Source organism: Tachypleus tridentatus, chromosome 13 (genome assembly GCF_004210375.1).
Source record: "Tachypleus tridentatus isolate NWPU-2018 chromosome 13, ASM421037v1, whole genome shotgun sequence".
NCBI lineage: Eukaryota > Metazoa > Arthropoda > Merostomata > Xiphosura > Limulidae > Tachypleus > Tachypleus tridentatus.
Window position 1 is genome coordinate 116263819 of NC_134837.1, and position 20173 is coordinate 116283991.

A 20173-nucleotide genomic window follows, 5' to 3' on the forward strand; every position below is an offset into this window, starting at 1 on the left:
TCGAGTACACATGTACAAAAAAAACCAAAAAAAAACCTAGCTACAGGTGGCAGCCTTATCTCAATATTCTTAACAGTTATTTAAATCAAGATGGTTTTGAGTGTATTCCACAATGTCATAAAAATGAGAATTGGTATTTCCAGTCAACAAATGCCATATTATATTATCACTTGTATATTCAGAACTAACAGCAAACAGATCTGTATTTGGAAACTAGCACTATTTTTACCTTTACATTTGATTTTAATAATCTCACTTTTAGATTTGAACGAAACATGGTAACTAACTGTATTCAGTTTGTCAAATATATCATGTAAAAGAAAGAGCAGTACTTTTTAAGCATCTCACTCACAAGATTGAAGAATTCATTAGATTAAAGCAGACTTGAATACATGTATAATTTATGTAAACAATAGTACAAATATCACACATTCTCAAAACATACAGTACTGTGTTAGAACAAAGACAATATTTAGATAATAAGCTACTTTCAAAGAATAATGGAAGGTAAGTCACGAGTGAAACATCAACATTTTATGAATTTTTATATTTTGTACAAAAGAAACTCACTGGAAGGGCTTGAGTTCAGCAAAGAATTAATATTTTGTGTGTCACTCAATTGCCTTAATAATTGCAGACATACTTTTAGGTATTGTTGAAACAGATTTAATTAAAGTGTCTAATACACTCCCATAAAGTTTCTTTGGAAGTAACTTTTGACTTGTCAAGTTTTTGATCTATCAAATCTGCTCAACTGGGTTGAAATTGAAGCTATTTTGGTGCCACTGCATCATTTGAATCATTAGAGCAGCTTCTTTCTTAGCTAAGTAATTTCTGCATAAGTTGGGTGAGTGTCTGGGGTTATTATGATCTTGACAGTAGAATCCTTTTGGTAGTTGCACTGATCCATTATTCCATCTAATTTGAAAATATCTCCTCTTGCCTCAGCAGACCAAACAATCCCACTGCCTCTCCCATGTTTCAGGGTATGTGCTATGCATTGAGACAAGTATCTTATGCCTTTCTATGCATCAAACATTTCAAACTTGCATTCATCTATCCATAACACCCTTTTCCAAACATCAACAGTACAGTTTTGTACTTTTTTACAAATGTTAAATATTTGGAGATTGAAATAAAGGTTTTTAAACTGCCACACGACCAAATATTCCACTCTTGTTGAGTCTTCTTAATACTGTAGATCTAAATACTTCAATGTCATTTGGTACATGGTTGTTTATCTCACGCTTGAGATCAGTGGCAGTCTTCCTTCTGTCCTGAAGGCTGTATAAACAAAGATACTTAACATCAATATCATTGAATTTAAGTGTTCTTCCTCTTCCTTTCTTATTTTCAAATTTATCTATGGTGTACTTCACAGTGTTTGGGGAACATTTGAGGACTGCAGCTATTTTTCAGAGTCCAACCAGCATCATGTAAAGTTTTTTATATGTAATCTCTGTTCTACTGACAATTCACTATGTTTTTTTGGGCCATGGCATGACAACAAGACTTAATATATAGTGTTTCAAGCTCTATATTTGATCAGTATGTTCATTCAAGCAGGATCCTTATAACATGCCATTGCAACAAATATATGGGAATTCTGAAGAATAAGTATTCTCACCCTGGCTCATTCAGTTCTTAATAGAAATCAGTAAAGCATTACTAAAGTGTTGAAATTTACAATCTGTAATGGCATGGAAGAATTAACCACATAAAATGGAAAGAATGACAAAATATTCTCTTGTCATAACACTTTTCCACAGTACTGTATGAGCTACAATAATCAATAATCTGTTACACCTTGAAACTTACATTTCACCATTCTGTGCTTTAGAAAAGTTACACAAAAAGTTCTTTTAACCTTGTTACGTGCAATGATAAACTACTTGTCTATAGAGATCTACTCTGAACAAAATCACTTGAGAAGTATTGAACCAATATGCAATAAAATTTTATAAATGTATTAATATTTAAAAAAAATTTTCTTTAAAGAAAGTGTAAAAACATCTTTTTTTAGTGCTTACACAGAAACTGAAATTTTATCAGTTACTTAGCTATACAATTCTTTCACAAAAAGCATACATTTGAATATTCTTGTTGTTTTCTGTGATGTTTGCCTTCTTTAACTAGTTTTCTCACTTTTTTTGTCTTCTTTTTATTATTATGGCTAGCTCCCTTCTTCACATGTTTACTACACTTCTGCTTGTGTTGTTTGCTTCCAGAGTCACTAGTTAGAACAAGAAAATACAATGGCAGAAAATAAGATCACTATATCAATATCAGTAAATTTCTGAGATTACATTTTAAGGCATTTCCTTGAGGCTTAGGACTACATCAAAGAATTTTTTAGGAGACCAAAACAGGCATAAAATATGCTACAACCAGCCTAACTGTATATGGCTAAAGATTAATGTGTGAAGTTGTAACTACAGTTCAGAATATATCTTAGATAATTAATGTTTCAGAAATTTTTTCATTAATTTAAAACAGCTTTAAATTATTAATAGGTGAATAAAATCACAGTAAACTTAAGATCAAAAATAAGTAATCAACAAGCATTTCGAATATACTTTAAATTCTAAGAAATCATAGACAAGTATATAATGGTATGAAGATAGACCACTGTTCTATTGAAACGTAGTATGTTTCACCATCAATAAAACTCTTCTTTATGCTCATAAATCATTGTTTGTCTACCTATTATTATATTAGCATAATACGCTTCTTTAATTATGTATATGTATATATATATATATATGTGTGTGTGTGTGTGTGTGTGTGTGTGTTTACATACAGTGGTGTAAACATTTATTAGAATATCCCATTGCTCATGCAATTTTGATTTGTTGTGCCTGTGCAAGAACCATTGTATTTTAAAATGTTGAAAAAGGAATCAAAATATGCAAATTATTGATTTTTCACTTTACCTGTGACTTTATGAAGTTATAAATTTAATTTATTTGAAACTTTAAGAGAAAAACAACACATAACCAGAAGTGAAAAGTGCAGTAGATTTTTTAAAGGTTGTTAAAGATGTCTAATCTATAAACAAAGCAGTGTAACACTCTTACACAAAATTACCTTTAATTCTTGTACCAATATTTACTAACAAAAATTTGAGATTTTAACATTGAGTTTTAATTTCAAGGAACAGGGAGGTATATGAAAGGTAATTTGTTTTTTATCAAAATTGTCCCACTCAGCTAATGCAATGGGATGCTGCCAATAAAATGCTAAACCAGGGATAACTAATAGCCTTTGAGAGAGTCAGAATCAAACACCTACACAATGCTGAATGGAGGTTAAAAAGAATTGCAAAATATTTTGGTTGTTCACCAAGTACTGTGAAGTATATGTTAAGCAGATACAAGGAAACCCAGTACTGTCACATCAGATAAGGTAAGGAATGGAGAAAATAAAAATTACTAAAAGAGATATTAAATACGTAAAAATAAATTATCCAAAAAACCAAGAAAACTGCAAAAGAAAATATTTTTGATGACATTAAGTTATAAACAATCCAGTACAGAATTAAGTTCAAGTATTTCACAATAAGTTACACTGTTGTCACCTATAATGAAAAAATAAGTAATTTTAGATGTAATTCAAAAAATATTTCATTAACACAAAAACAACAACTTAGGTTCTATTACTATATCTTAAAAACTCTAAGTAGTAACAACAGTGAAAATGTACAATAAACACTGTCAAAAAACTAAATATCAGATTTTTACGGTTGTAGATGGACAGGATTCCCTACAGTCAGAAGGTGTTTGTAACTTAATGGTGGTAAATTTCAGTAATAAATGGGCAGCACACGATGTACTTGTTTTAAAATAACATATTCAAAATAACCAAAACATATGTAGAAAAGGTGTTACACTGTTGGTTATCACAATTATTTAAAGCTCTGATTACAACTGTCTTTTTTTAAATCAAAGTCCACACAGGAGGATTCAATTCCTTTAGAATACCTTTTGACAAAATAAATTATTCTCCTATATCTGCTATTACAATATAAGCTGTGAAATTCACTTTATAAATTGTTCATTACAGCTAAATTGACAATCCCACAGTCTAACTTCATTTTTACTTTCATTAACTTATCTCGCTCTCCGTATATACATGTATTTATAAGACAAAACAGAAAAATTTAGAAATATCTAGCCCCCTAGTAAGAACATGGCATACAATGAGAGAAACTTAAAAGCTTTGAGTAAAATAACGTCAACAATATAACAAAAGCTGAGTACAACAATTAAACTACATACAATGAACAACACATACAAAGTTATGTAACAAAACTACTGCTTTTAAAATAATTAACATTTAATGCTCTTATTATGAAAACTAAATAATCTTTAAATATTAAATCACTAAATAAACTAAATGATAACTCTTAAACTGTATAGTCTTTTATAGTCTAACACCAAACAAGAAGATTTGGTTAACCATTAAAGCCTAAAAGTTGCATATTGGAATGATTATTTTTGATTTCAAATCTTGAGTCACTTATTTCCTTTTTTGTATTCAAATATTTTATATAAATTTATTTATATATGATTAGATATTCACTGTTTATGCTTTTACAGTTTTAATTAACTAAAACATCGCAATACATAAATAAAACTCTCTAAAGACATGAAAATTATTATCTGATTGTATACATAAATCAGATCATCCCTTGAGTAATGTCCAATTTTAGGTTCAGAAAAAGAGAAAATGTTTCAAATGCTTTTAATGTTACTTAATCAATAATGTATGTTCCATTATTATTAATTACTTTCAGCCAACAATTCACAAGCTTCTGAATGCTACTTCTATAAAATTCTTGGGGTTTGGAGGAAAAGAATGTAGAAAAGAAAGTTTTGACATCTTCATGTGTTCCAATCTCTTTGTAATCAAGATAGTTCTGCAAACTTCAAAATATATAGATGATAATCAGATGGGGCAATGTCTGGAGAATAAAGAGGATATGGAAATTTTTCCCAGTCCAGCTCTTCAGTCTTTGCAAATGTGATCCTTGCTGTATGGGGCCATGCATTAACCTGGTGTAACACAACACCTTTACGAATGATCAAAGCAGGCCTCTTTTCTTTCAGTGCAACATTAAATCCCTCTAATTGTTAACAACAGAAGTCTGATGTAATCATTACATTGAGTGGCAGCAACTCAAAAGTGGATCATACCAACAATATCCCACCAGATGCTTAAGAAGACTTTCCTAGAGTGGAGGTCCATTTTGGGCTGTGCTTTAGCCAGTTTACCTGCACTGAGCCATTATTTGTGGTGCTTAACATTTTGTAATATATCTATTTTTCATATCCAATCACTAACCTGTTCAATAAAATTGATTTACATTCACAAGAGTGCACAGAAGTGCAAATGTCCACTTTTATTCTGAGGTTGGCTTTTGTCAAATCATGGGGGACCTATATTCCAAGTTTTTACACCTTTCCAAGCTGTTGCAGATGACGGTGAACCGTTGAATGGGTTGAATTAAGCTTCTGTGCTAGTTCTTCAACTGTTACAGCACAATCTTCATCAAGTGCATCCAGCAGCAAGTCATTATTAAACTCAACAGTATGACCTGAATGTGGCGCATCACTTAAGCTGTAATCACCTGATCTGAACTTCTGAAACTACCTTCGAAATTTTCTTTCACTTGGAGACTCTGTACCATAAACACCTTGAATGTTTCGTGTAGTTTTGGTTGCACTATTGCCTTTTTTAAACTCATAAAGCATTGCATGTTTAATGTGCTCCTCAGACACATCCATCTTCATAAGGGTTTATATGATTAAAGATTTGAAAAAGTGGAGTTGGGTGAGTTACTTTTACTTTCCTGAACATTTTGATACACATCATATTTTAATTGTTAAAGCCTTCTATAAACACAGAAATTATGCACTTTCAGTATTAAAGTTTCAAACATTACTTATGGGTTGACCTGATATATACATTTACAGAAAATAATTAAATATGAAAAAATGATTAATTAAAAGTTCAAAATAACAGTAATAAATAAATACTTATTTTAAAGGTAAAGTACAGTAATTCATTTGTTAGTGATAACCAAGTTATGGTAACCATGAAAGTTGGTCCAAATCACCTCAAAATTTCATTGCTAACAGTATTCTGGTGAAGTTGTGACAGGCCCAGCAAGTTGACAGTGGATTTTTGAATGCTCAGAGTAAATAAAAAGATGTAAATGGAATACAGAATGGAAATATTAAATAATGACATATCAGACATTGATCAGAGCGACAACTTTGAGCATTTTATGGGTTGAACAACAGATAGAAAGTAATTGTTGATAATAATGCAGATATAGAAAACAAAGCTGCTAGGAATGCTAAAAGCAAGAAAAAAATATTGGTCAGTAAAATGATACATAGAAATATCACTCTTGTGTGGACTGAAATTGACCAAGAGAACTTGTTAACTTTTCCACTGAGGCTGTGACATATACTTACCAGTGCACTGAGAAGTGCACATCCCAGCTACAGTGAAAGAGTTGACATTATATTGACACCAGCACTAACATCTCAATGCTATTGTGCAGTAAGAGAATATATGGAGATTATGCTCTTATGTAGACCGAAGTTGACCAAGAGAACTTGTTAACTCTTCCACTGAGGCTGGGACATACATTCATCAGTGCACTGGGAAATTCACATCCCAGCCACAATAAAAAGGTTGACACTGTATTTACACCAGCACTAATTTATCAATGTTAGCCATGGACTATCAATAAGAGACCAGAACAAAAAATAACATTGTTTCAAATGCATGTTAGAAATAAAATAATCATACAAAAGTTTCAAGTGAATCTGTCAAATTCAAAGCAAAGCCTTCCTCCCTACCATGTTTATAATTTATCTAGTGTACAAAGAACAATGATTCAGAGCACTCATTTTAACAGTTCAATCACTTAGAAATTTGCAAATGCTGCACCTTGTGACTTGATGTCTTCATAAGATTTAGCACAAATACTCATTTTACTCTCCATCTACTTGAGGTATATTTCTAGGTGTATATCTTTGTTGATTATGTTATGCGCTGCTGTCTGGGGCACATGAATAGCTTCTGCCACTGAACTTTGGGGGATTCTCAACTGTTACAGATGTTTTTTACGATGGTCATATTGATTCATATATATTCTCTTGATCGCTACTGCTCTTATGTATAAAATACATCTCTTGGAAATTCTAAATCTTTAGAATCCTTATGATCTGATGTATGAACACATTGCTTCAGAAAGGACTGTTATATTTTGATGAGTTTACACTATATAAGAAATGCCAAACAGTGAAAAAAAAATTTCAGACACATTCCCATACACTGTAACTTTATATTAGCCACGTTTGTGTTGCGACTTCCTGATTTGTGTATTCAAACACATTTTAATATTATTCATTCCTTCATGTATAAAGAGATTATGCCTTATTTTGGTTGGTTGGTTGTTTCATGTTTTATAGTACATAGCAATTAGGCTATCTGCACCAAACAACTGGTAAAAACTTAAAAATAAAGCATAATTATTAATATTTGTAAAATTAATCATATTAAAACAAAACAAAGTGTAAATTTTTATTTAAAAACTTAAATAGCATTAAAAACGCCAAAGGCCCTCAAAAAATTAAAAACATTTCTAAGGTGTACAATGTCACTATTGCCAAAAACACTGTCCAGTGTCAGGAAAAAACTGTGGATAAAACATGTCTAAATTGGTGTTGTCATTCAGAGTCATTACAATGTCATGACAGTAAAATGTGGGCTATTGTGACTGGCATGTCACACACGCCACACATTGGTGCATCTTTCCCAGATGAAATAAAACAATGAGATAAAAAACTGTGACCAATGCATAGTCTAGTTAGGACAACTTCCTCCTCCTGATTTTCACAGAAACAAGATGGTCAAAGTCCAATAGAGGGTTTTTATCTGGAAAAGTTTTTTATCATGTTGATTGCTTCAAGTCGACAGCCAACTGGGGCAGAGCCAAGCCTTGAAAACAGGCCCATAGTTCATGTATGAAACAGATACAGCAGTGATATCACCAGAGCAGACAGACTTAGCTGCTGTGTAAGTGAGCTCATTCACATGAATACCAGCATGGCCTGGTATCCAGAAGAACTGAATAGAAATAGATGTTAAAGACAAATAGGTCAGTCAGTTTTGAATATTGGTGAGAACTAACATGAAGCAATACCAGGGTGAGTAGAAAGCTAAGCGAGCCGATATAAATAGTATAAATCAAGTACTGATTAGCTTCTATGTGATCCAATGCAAAATAAATGGCATACAGCTTGACAGTGGATACAGAAACTACAGAAGAAATTCTGTGGGCAACCATGAAACCTCAACAAAGCATGGCAGAGCCCACACAGTCACCTGATTTGAACCACCTGTATAAATAGGTTGGGAAGGATGGTTTAAAAGATGTTCAGCAAAAAAAAAAGGAAATTCCAATCAGGAGCATCTGCTTTTCTCAGTAAGTAAGATCACACTTAGGGATGGTAATAAGCCATGACCAGTGGATACAGCAATGTTATCCAAGGACAGACCAAATTCATCCAACTATGCCTTGATACAAAGGCCAAAAGGAACAATGGCAGATTATCCATTCTAAAAAAGGAAACACACACAGAATGGAAAGAATCAATCAGTTTTGATGTCATCCAGATAAGAATGTAAACCTTGACAGTTACATTGTATTAAAGTGGCCATTTTTATTTATGTATAAACAAATTGGGCAGAAAACCCTTCCATTTTTGACCATGTCTTTTTTCTTGATTTTCTTTATTCAAAGGAGATCTATCAATCTCCATGAATCCTGCCTTGATTCGATTGAGCAGTTCTCTGTTGTTGGAAAGAGATTCCAGAGATTAAGGACATGAACAAAAGATCATTCTGCATCTTGGGGCTGGAGAAAAAGATGGACCCGAGGAAATGCCTGAACCTGGAATCAAAGGAGGTGGATCTGGAGATCGACTGAAAGGAATGGTAAGAACAAAGATGGGTATTGACATTGATTCATCAATTTTCTTAACCATGGATGGCAAAAGACTTTTCACATGGTTTGAGAACAATTCTTTTGGAGGCATAGTAATATCTGTCTGTACTCCCACTGTAGCAGTGAAATGAAGTGATGGTGAGGTAGAGAGTAACTTTTGAACCTCGAGCTATTAAATATTGTGAACCATTTTCAAATGTTATACCTCTTTTTTTTCATCCACCCAGGGTATGAACAAAAGTTAGATGGGTTAGAGCCACTACAATTAACACAATGAGGGTCTATTTCAAACTCACATGTATCGTGATCCTTGCCACTGCAATGAGCACATGTCAAGGAACCATGATATGATATCTTTGAGTGACCAAACTGATGACATTGTAAACATCCAAGAGGGTTCGAAATATAAGACTGTGCCATGCAATTTAGATAACCTGCCTTGAGGGAGGGCAGGTGGATGTGGTGATGTAAATGTCAAAACTGGGGCATTGGTCAGCATCATAATTCCACCTTTGCAAGTGGAGATACACCTCACTGCAGAAACTCCTTGGGTGGAGAAACCAGCGAGAATCTCTGACACAGGGATATTCTTCAGGTCCCTCTCAACAATAACTCCTTGTGATGAATTCAAAATTGCATGGGGAGTAACCACAATGGGTATATTCTCAATCACCTTCAAAGGCAAGATGAGTTCACTGTGTTTAAGAGTGGATGTTTCTACCAATATGTCATCAGAATGAAGATTTTAGACTGACTTAGGAGAGCCAGCAAGACACTCCAGTCCCTCCTGAATAAAAAAAGGGAGACATTTGCCCTAAAGATATGTCTGAAAGAGAATATGGTATCAGAAAATGAGGTACAGGTGTTGAAGACTGCTGTTCAGAATCTTCAAGATGTGGTTGTTTACCTACAGTCTGTTTTTTTCACTATTTTATTTTTATTTTGGGGTACATAATAAAGAAAAAATATTTTGATGTCCACTGACCCCACCCACCAAGAAGCCCTGTGAGGGGACTCACTACAATGCCAAACAAGGACACTGCAGCAATGCCAGAGTTTCATGAGCACTATACCTAAATACCAACATCAGACACAATGTCCACAACACCAGTTGAGAACATCCAACACAGGTACTTGGTTGACCCTAGCCCAAGTAGACCAGATGATTGACTCTGGGGTCTACCTTAAGGCCACCAATCTACAAGAATTCAAGGCCAAAGTGGTGTGTTAGGGTTGGTTCCCTCAACCACCAAGATCCTCTCCTCCCCTTCATGGGTTGCCACGCACAGCAAACATGCGAAAACTAATAGGCTGAAAAGTTTAATTATAAAAACAAGTCAATTGCAAATATTTTGTTTCTCCAATATTCCTCTTAATTTGTCTATTGTGGCTCAAAATCACACTGTAAAAAAAATTACATATCAGTTTTTTTCTTTTGTCTCCCGTAAGACATTTTTCAATAAGCTTTTCATTCATTTCCAGAACTCATTAGTTAGGCTAGACTATGAGAGACAAAAAATTCTTTTAAATATTATTTATATATTTTATATTTGTTAGTTTTCTTTGTTGTATTCAAAGGGTATTTAATTTTATATAGGGTATTGTAAAAGGTGCAATTTGTCCCAGGTCTCACAAAGTAAGATGGTCAGCAAACTGTTGTTTGAATATATAATTGGTGTTGAAATGAAAGACTCCAATATGGAATTTTTCTACAAGCCTTCCAGAGCCTCTTGGCTGAGAGAAAAATTGCACTTTTGATTTAAAGACTTTTATTTGTTCTTTCAAACATTAAAAAGAACAAAGCAAACAACTTCAGAGTTGAAATTTGTCACATATAAAAGTTTTATATGTTTATGATTATACAAGATATTGGAAAAAAATTGCAAAATTTATTTTAGTTTGTTTTCTTGTTTTAGTGCAAAGCTACATAACTACATAACAGTGCTGTTTACATTCTGTACAATGTGGAGAATTAAGTAATGAGCTTTAGCATTATAAGTCTGTAAAATTATCACTGACCCACTGGAGGACTTCATAATTTGATTTGTGGTTGTCTTATGCATGCTTCTTATAAAATCATTAGCATTGTTGAAATTCATTAATTTCTTCTGAGCATAATACATCATTCATAAAGTCACTTGGAAAAAAGATAAAATAGTTTTGAATAAGCATAGCTTTATTAATTTTAGCCAATCTACTGTTTCTAAACCTTATTTATCATGGTTATATAATTGCCTTAATATGGCCAAAACTATTCTTAAAAGTGAGTTTACAAAACAATTCAATCTGATTTTTTATAAGCATATACATAAGAAAAGTATATCATAAAGTATCATAGTACTTAATAGTAAGGATTGTGATAAAACAAAATGCCAGACATGAAAATTGCTCTTTTGAAACCACCCTTGAAATATTCGAATATTAACAAAGACTACTTCACAGTATTGGCTATGTAAAACTAAAGTTTATTATACTTGTAAAATTGCCTAAATCTCTCTATACATGTGTTTATAAAATGAATCAAAATTTCACTATTATAATGAATTTTCATCTAAATAAATAAGTGACTTTTCCTGATAAGCATTTAGAAAAAAAATGACAAACTGTATTGTTCTAATTCTTTTACATAATTCTTCCATCTGGGGTCCCAGTGATTCCTTTCTTATACAGAAAAGGATACCAGGGTATGTGTGTATAAACAGGGTGTCCATAAAGTCCATGTGCAGTTTGAATCTTTAACAACTTTACTTCTATATAAGATATAAACAATCTGTAAAATAAAATAAAAAGGAAATTTACTTAGAATTTAAATAAAATTGTTAATGATTCATTTATTTTAATTTCTTTCTTTCACTTTCCAGATAATAAACCCTTTACTATACTGAATTGCTTCAATTGAAGAAAAGGTCAACTGAATTCTCTGGCAAGCTAAACTGAAGTTTGTATCAGATGTCAGAAGAAAATTTAGATCTCATTACAACAAGAAAGTGGCCCACAGAAATTCAATTCAAAACTGAATGAAAATATTTAAGGAACTGGTTCCATTAATGATAAGTTACGAACTAGAAAAACCAAGAGTAAACTATGAGACTATGTTGTCTGTAGAGCAAGTATTTAGAAATAGTCCACAAAAATCAGTAAGACAGGCTCCATGAGAATTAGGTATTCATAAAACAACAGTTCACAAAACTCTCAAAACAAAATTACTTAGATGAGCATACATGATTCAAGTTCACCAACTGTTGTTGGAAGAATGGTGGATATGTTGATATAATGAAAGATAAAATTTTTCTAAATAAATATGCTAAGTCTTGAATAAATTCCCTTTTTTTAATTTTACATACTGTTTCTATCTTATATAGAAATGAAGTTATTAAAGATTCAAACTGCACAAGAACTTTATGGACACCCTGTATAAAATGGATAATATGCTATTTTGGGTACATGATGAGATTTTAGGAGAGGTTGATAGAAATCCTAGTGAGTAACTAAAATCTAACTCAGTATACTTGAAGCCCATGCTTTGCACTGCTGGTGCACAAAAATAAAGCTAATAAAAAGAAAGCAAACAATTATAATAAACAAAATTTAAATTTTGTTTAGTTGTGGTTAATATATACCTAACTTAGCTATAGTAAAATAGAAAGTTTTAATGCTAAAAAAATACATTGAAACAATAAATCAAAACTATAAAACTAAACTACTTAAAATTTAAAGATTTTTTGCCTCTACTTTGACTCAGATTAACATAATTACAGTGATTTGCCAAAGTAGAGATAAATTTTTAAATTTGAAGTAACTAAGTTTTTGTAGTTTTTACTTTTTTGTAGCATTAAAACTTTCTATATTACTTTTGCTAGTTAGGCTGAGTATAAATTAATTACTACTTATCTTTATTAAAGATTTTTATTATAACTGTTTAATTAACTATACTGATGGCCAAATTGATTTTTAGTTTAGCTTTTTGTGCATAGCTTACTCTAAACATGAAATGAAATATCTTCTTCTGTTATTTTCATATGTATAAACCAATTTTGGTTTCCAGTTCAGTGGAAACTTATATATTAGAAAAAAGTGATAAAAGCATAATTTGATGAAATGTTGCTTGAAGAATAACTGAAGTTTCAATTTTCTATTTTATTTGCAAAAACTTGCTTTATCTTTTTTATGCTTTATTTGAATCGTGATGTAACAGTACAATAAAAAAATAAATGTTTTTGCTGGAACAAGATGAAGAAGGCTTAGTTAAACCATTTTGTATTTAAGCCTAGAATGTTTAGTTTCCAAACTTTATTTTTCTTCTCAGATCACCTGATTTTTTTGTGGAGAAGGACTCAGTATACCACAAAAAAGTCAACTTAACTTTAATTTTGGTCATGTAAAAAGTTATTTTTATTATAAATCTTTGTGTTTTTTTTCATCAAATCAAATGAAGATTAATCTTAAAGCCTCGAGAAATAAAAACATTATAGGAAAGTTTTAAAGGAATGTAGAAAGATGTAAAAATTAGTAATCAAAATTTACCTCAAAAGTAAGCATTCATGAACAGCTTAGGTCTTTGGAAAGATGGACCAGTCTGAATATAGGATTACATAAGCAGAACATTAGAGGAGTTTGGTAACATTAGCATCTAATTGATGATGCCTCCAAGCAGAAAGGAGAAAACAATAGGTCTAAAAGGAGAGATGATATGTGGAATATGTCGACAAAAGTTCAAAGAGAGGATGGGAGAGGGTATAAAGGACCACACTGAAATTCAAATCAGACAGCTGAAAGGAACATAGAGAATACATGACTCAAATGGAGCAGAAAAGGATGGATGACAAAAACTTATGAAACTTAGAGAAATGGAAAGTGTTTGACAAGGCCACTTGAGGGTTAATCACAGTTAAAATAGGCAGCCTTTGCCAAACAACCATGTGAATAATTGAAAAAAGACCAAGAACAGAAGGGTAGGAGGAAGGTAGATCATTGTTGTTGGTAAAAATACATAAAAGAAGGTCTCATTGATATAAAAAAGGAAAGACATAACACATGGAGTCAGATGCATGAAGCTAGAGAGTGGTGATGTCCAAATGAATGATGTCTGACAGTTTGACAGAGTAGAGACTGAGACAGAGATAAAGGTAGGGGAGATTGTACAAGAAAAAGTCAGAGCAGTTGAAAAAATGATTGCATTGGCTAATACAAAGTCACCAGGAGGACTATACATGGAATGGTTCGAATTAGGGATAGACTTCTGTGGAGGAGTCAAACAGAAGAGTAAGTACAAATGTAATGACCCCTTCAAATGCATCAACTGTCAGAGCTGATGGGTATGGAATGTGGGACCAAAAGGAAGGAAGTTTGTTGTTCCAATGGGTGGCGAAAGCATAAAACTGAGATGTTTCCAGCTGAGAACACATACACTAAAAAACCAGTGGATCAAAGGACCACTCTGTGAGGAGAATCTTGTTGGGTTGAGATAAACAATCTGCAACCAGATGTAGTGGGCCAGGAACATAGCAAGCTAGCAGCACCCTGTGGTAAGTGTGAGCTCAAAAGTGGAGATTTGGGGTTTGAAAGTACAGAGACCTGGATTTGGTATTCCCTAGGTTGGTGATGTAAGTAACCACTGTGAAGAGGTCAGCATGTATCATAACCATCTTCCACTGCAGGAGAGGAAGGAAGTGAGATGAAGCTCAATGAACTGCCAAAAGATAAAAATGCTGATGTGGTGAGAAGGCTCCTCAATCAACCAGAAACTGAAAAATTTCAGGGTCTTGATAAACACTCTAACACCCTAAAGATGTGCCCTTGAAAAGATGTAAATCTGGATGAGCTGAAGGAAGCAGAATCCCCACTATGGTCTGGTGCCTGTCTGGCCACCAAACCAGGTTGGCTTTGACTGAAGAAGCAAGTGTAAAAGTGTGATCCAAGGGATCTAGGTAGAAGTTTCGTTGGTAAAGAAGTGTCCAATGAAGAGAACACATACAAGCTCAACCCTTGGAAATGAAAGTTTCCAAGGAAGCCCACATCCCGGAAAGTAACAGAACTTCTCAAGCTGTGAGGTGACAGCTTTGTGGACTGCTTGCTCTATATCTTAAAGATGAAGAGAAGAAGACTGGGCCTGACTGAGGTTGGTTGAACATTTGAATCTAGCTCCCTATGAATTAAGGCCTGTATCCCTTCAGCAGATAAAGTCAAACCCAGTTCCGGAGAGTTGTATCAGTCACATTGCCAAATGTAAAGGAAACTACCATAGTCAATACACTGAATTGAGAATTCAAATGAAGTTCTCACATAATTCATGAAAAAGAAATAAATCCAAATACAATCCATTGAAACAACTGAATGCAAACACAATGAAAGAAAACTGGTGAAAGAATGGTAGCCACATGTAAAAAACAACACACATTTAAATGCAGCTGTGCCACTCAAGAAAGTGAACATTGAGTACAGAACAGAACTGCAGCAAGTTTCAGTTTAGAGGAGGGAGCACTAAAGGTGTCCCTGTCTCAACTGGGATGTTCAAGAATGTTTTCATTCTTCTTTGCCCCATTCATGAAGAGCAGAAGTTTGTCATAGAAGATTGGAGTTTTTTTATTACTATGAGTTTTGGCAATATTACATTTACAGAGCCAGTTTCAGAAATGTGCAGCCAAAGCAAAGAAGTGACAAGATGAGGTGATGATGAAAAAAATGACAGTTAGTGGTCAGAGCCTAAAAAGCAAACCAAACATCCAGGTGTGTGTGCATATGTTTATAAATTGTGTATATATACATATACATATACATGCACATATTCTTTCCTGTACATAAAAACAGGATAAATAACAGAAAATATTCTTGATATAGGATTGAGCAGGAATATCACAGGAAGATAGATGTACCAATATGGATGGCATAATACTATTAGTAGAGAGTAGTCACATAATGTGTACCTTTAATAGTGGCATATAATTGGTTGAATCTACTGCACTGAGTGAGAAAAAAATTTTTAGCAATGCTTAGAGGTCAGAAAGAAGATTGAAATCGCTTTGTGTGAATGAAGGCCAGACTGCATCAAAATATTGTGTTTTAACCATTAAATAGCAAGCCTTTCTTAATCTTGAAAACAAGTTAGCTCATGAGATATAGTTAGAGAGGATAATTACTAATTATTACCTTATATTGTTCTCAATATTGAAAAATGGTTTAATTTTGAAATATTTTTTTAATCTCTGGTGAACCTGAATTTTTATTATATTTGTTCTTTTTCCTAATACTTTTCATATTCAATGAAATGTATCACATTGAGATGTATGTTATATTGCTTAATAATGTTTGTACCTAACAATGACCAGGCAAAACTTTACTAATTGTTTTTTCAAGTGATGAACTTTTTATTCTAGTTGTTTCTTGTTTTTTTTCTCTTGTTAAAACTAATAAATCGTTGTTTGTTGTAGCAGTGTTTTGTTTAACCCGGTACAATATAACTAAGCCTTAGGTTTTCAGTTTCTTAATAAATATTCAAACCACCACAATTTTTAAATTCTTCTAACACAAAATTACTCAGAAACAGGTAGCAACATTAACAATGAATGTGTTTCTTTTATGTAAAGAAGTATATAATGGGCTTTCTGTAATATGTTCATCATGGGAACTACGAGGGGATATTACTAACAGAACCTGACCTAATACAGCTCAGTTTCATTTCAACAAACTCTTCTTGATAAAAATTATGCAACAAAATTAAGATATTTTATAATTATAAAAAATATCTTCAATAACTTAAGAGACTGTATCTACTTAGCCTTTGGCCTATCTTGTAACATAAATTTTTCATTTTTTTCTAATAAACACTAAAATTATATAGAAGCTTAAACTTTTAAGAAGGTAATTTTCCACATTATTTCAGTCCAACTGACACAAATATAGTTCTGTATTGATACCATAAAAAATAGGTTCCATACTTTACTATGCCATAATTGATTTTATCTTCTTTGTAGAGGCATCTTTAGTCCATTACAATATAACTAAGTCTTAACTTAATTTTGAAACACTGTATTACAAAAATCATTCACCAAAATAAACTTCTAATCAACAAAAGCATCAAATGTGTCTTTTAGCAATAAGTTACACAATTAAAGGTAAACCTAAACTTGGTAACTTGTACCTTACCACTCTGTTCTAGGTATTATTTGATAGGAAAACTGCTGAAGAAAGATAGTGATATCTTATATTATGAAAATGTCTTAACTGTTGAAGTTAATGTGCTTTTATCCACTGAACTTTATATACCAGTTATTTCAAAACCACACAAAGTTACCAAAATACTTTTAATTATAACAATTAAACCTTAGCTTTAAAATACTTTCTGAGTCTTAAAAAGACAGGAAATTCGAGCAATGATAAGTCAACAGGCAATCTATACTAACCTGCTACTATCAGGTTTGTCTGTACTGTCAGAGCTGAACTGACTACTATCTAAGCTATCACTGGATGAGGTTGAAGAATAACTGGATTCTGAAGAAGATATGTTGCACTTCTTACGCTTCTTGTGATTTTTACTACTGGGACAAGAAAGTCTCAATTTTCATATTTATTTATCTAAAAATTATGATTTTTATGTGCTGAATAAAACTAGTGCAATTTTTTCTCATAAAAGTAAAAAAGTTATAGCTTTTCTTGCATTTATCAGAATATTTTTGTTCCTTTAAGGATATCATAGAAGTTGATCTGTCAGAAATAAAATAGAGATCTTTTATGATATTAAGTTAATAAAGATTAAATTTAATGCTGATACAATAATTATTATAAATTTGTAGTGGTTTCTATCCACTAGTTCTTGCACTATTCATGTACAGCTTCTGATGCCTCACACACCTATCAATACTGAGTCAGGCAGTCTCACTAATTCATACCTGGTAGAAACACACATATCCACAATCACTGGAACAGACAGTCTCACTAATTCATATCTAGTAGTAACATATACACCAACGATCATTTAATAATACCTAATAGAAATACATAAATCCACAATCACTAGAACAGGCAGTTGAATTAATTCATACCTAGTGGAAACAAATACATCAACAATCACTGGAACAGGCAGCCTCACTCATTCATACCAAGTGAAAACACATATTCACAATCACTAAAATAGGCAATCTCACTAATTTATGCCTGGAAAAATATCATACACCTATGATCATTGTTACATTAATTCACACAAACCAAAAATGTACTAAGTGTATCATGCAAATATCACTAAAAGATACAACAAAAACATAAAAATAAAATGCTTTATACTCTTTAATAAGCTTTGTATTTTCAAATTAAGCTCAAAGCTTCTCTTTTATAAACATTATGAAAACTTCATCCTTTCAAGAAGCTTTACCTTCATGTTGAGAGAAAATATAGGTACACTTTAACTTGGTTCAATATATTTTCATGTGCTATGTGCAAAAACACAATTATAAAGCTAAATGAACTACAGAAAAAGAGCACAGAAGCTTTTTAACTTAAGACTGTTGTATTTTATTATTGTATATTATATATTACAATGTTGTATTGTATATTAAGACTTAATATTTTTCTTGTAACAAAATCACCCTTGTATGCATTAAAAATACATTTAAATTCTTACAAAAGTTATTAGAAATGTTATAATGAGCTACAGATAACATACATACTTTTAAATGAAATAAAAGCTAATAATATTAAAGTTTCTGTTTCACAAAAAATCAAGTTAAATTTACTTATATACCTTTGCATTTGTCAATGTGATTGGAATATCCTGATTCTGAAATAACAAAACCTTAAGACAGTAAAATGTTTTTATTTTCTAAGATAAAAAAACAAATCCTCTCACTTAATTTTAAATTGGGAAGAATGAATAAAACTACTACAAAACATAAAAATAACATTTAAAAAGTAACATCAATATCCAGTTTACAGAAACAGAATGCTACCTTTATTACTAAGTTTTGTATCATCTTAAAGCAATAAATAAACATTATTATTTACAACTAATAAAGTTAACTAGGAAAACTCAAAATCCGTCTATCACAATTTATGAGAAATATTTGTTCAATATATTTAAGTTTTAAGTATAAGCTTTTTAAGTTGACACTGATAAACGAATGCAGCTGAATCAACTGTAATAATTCAAACCAACTTAACAGTGTATAGAACAAATAACGAATTTGATTTACAAAATTATATCAATTATTAAATACCTACTCTATTAATTGTTTAAAAAATGAATTCATAAAACTCATTCACCAAAAGAAACTACAAATCTAAAATAACACCAAATGTGCATTTTAGCAATAAGGTGCACAATGGTTTATTTGAATTGTCACCATCAGAGAAGATTAAATCTCAAATTAGTTTTATAAGCCTTAAAGCTTAAGACTGAGCAACCAGGAGACATAAAAAACAGGAAAAAGAATTATTAAGAAAAATATACAAAATTTCCTATTATATAATAACATCATTTCATCAATTTATTTCTTATACAATAAATTTTTCAATTTACAAAGTTTATATCAAATATAATTAACTTGAGTTTTACATAATAAATTAATTTCAATTATTATTTCAAAACAACTGTAAAAATGCCCTTCATAAAATACAAAACTGAACCAAAACTACTAAAACATTTCTCATGACAGCCTAATTTGAAATTATAATGGGTTAGCTCCAAAATAACATTAACACCATTTATGATTACAAAGTATTAGACCTAAAGCCCAATGTAGACAGAGTCTAATAATTAGTATAATTTATAAAAGTGTTTGTTATACAGTGAACAAACAATATTTACAGATACAAGTTCATCATAAGGAAAATTTAATATCTAAAATTGTTCTATCTTAGAAAAATACTTGATCTAGAGTTACTAAATTTTGTTAAAGGAAAATTCAGAGTCATAAGTTTTACTCAAGAAAGTTAAAATTTGTTACAAGTTGTTTCAAAATCGACCACCCAAGGGTCATATGCCTGCCATCATTCTTTTCATCACCTTATCAAAGCATTCTTTAAATTATGTTACTACAAAAATCCTTTGTTTTGGACAGTGATCATTGATCCTTAAAATATCCTGCATATATCCTTCTCATACTGCTGAAAGAAAAGAAGCAAAATCCAAGATTTTGTAGAATACGTTGAAATAATTTT

At 31.8% G+C, this 20173-nt stretch overlaps 1 protein-coding gene across 5 annotated transcripts in view; it reads right to left on the reverse strand.

The window, feature by feature from the left end:
- LOC143241101 (uncharacterized) overlaps positions 1-20173 on the reverse strand; it is a 99652-nt gene that overhangs the window by 26358 nt on the left and 53121 nt on the right. For all 5 annotated transcript variants that reach the window (XM_076484648.1, XM_076484650.1, XM_076484647.1 and 2 more), the window contains exons 7-8: positions 17425-17559; positions 2089-2233 (exon numbers count right to left, since the gene is read on the reverse strand). In XM_076484648.1, the coding sequence (XP_076340763.1) occupies positions 2089-2233; positions 17425-17559 (280 nt within the window). The remainder of the gene's footprint in view (positions 1-2088; positions 2234-17424; positions 17560-20173) is intronic.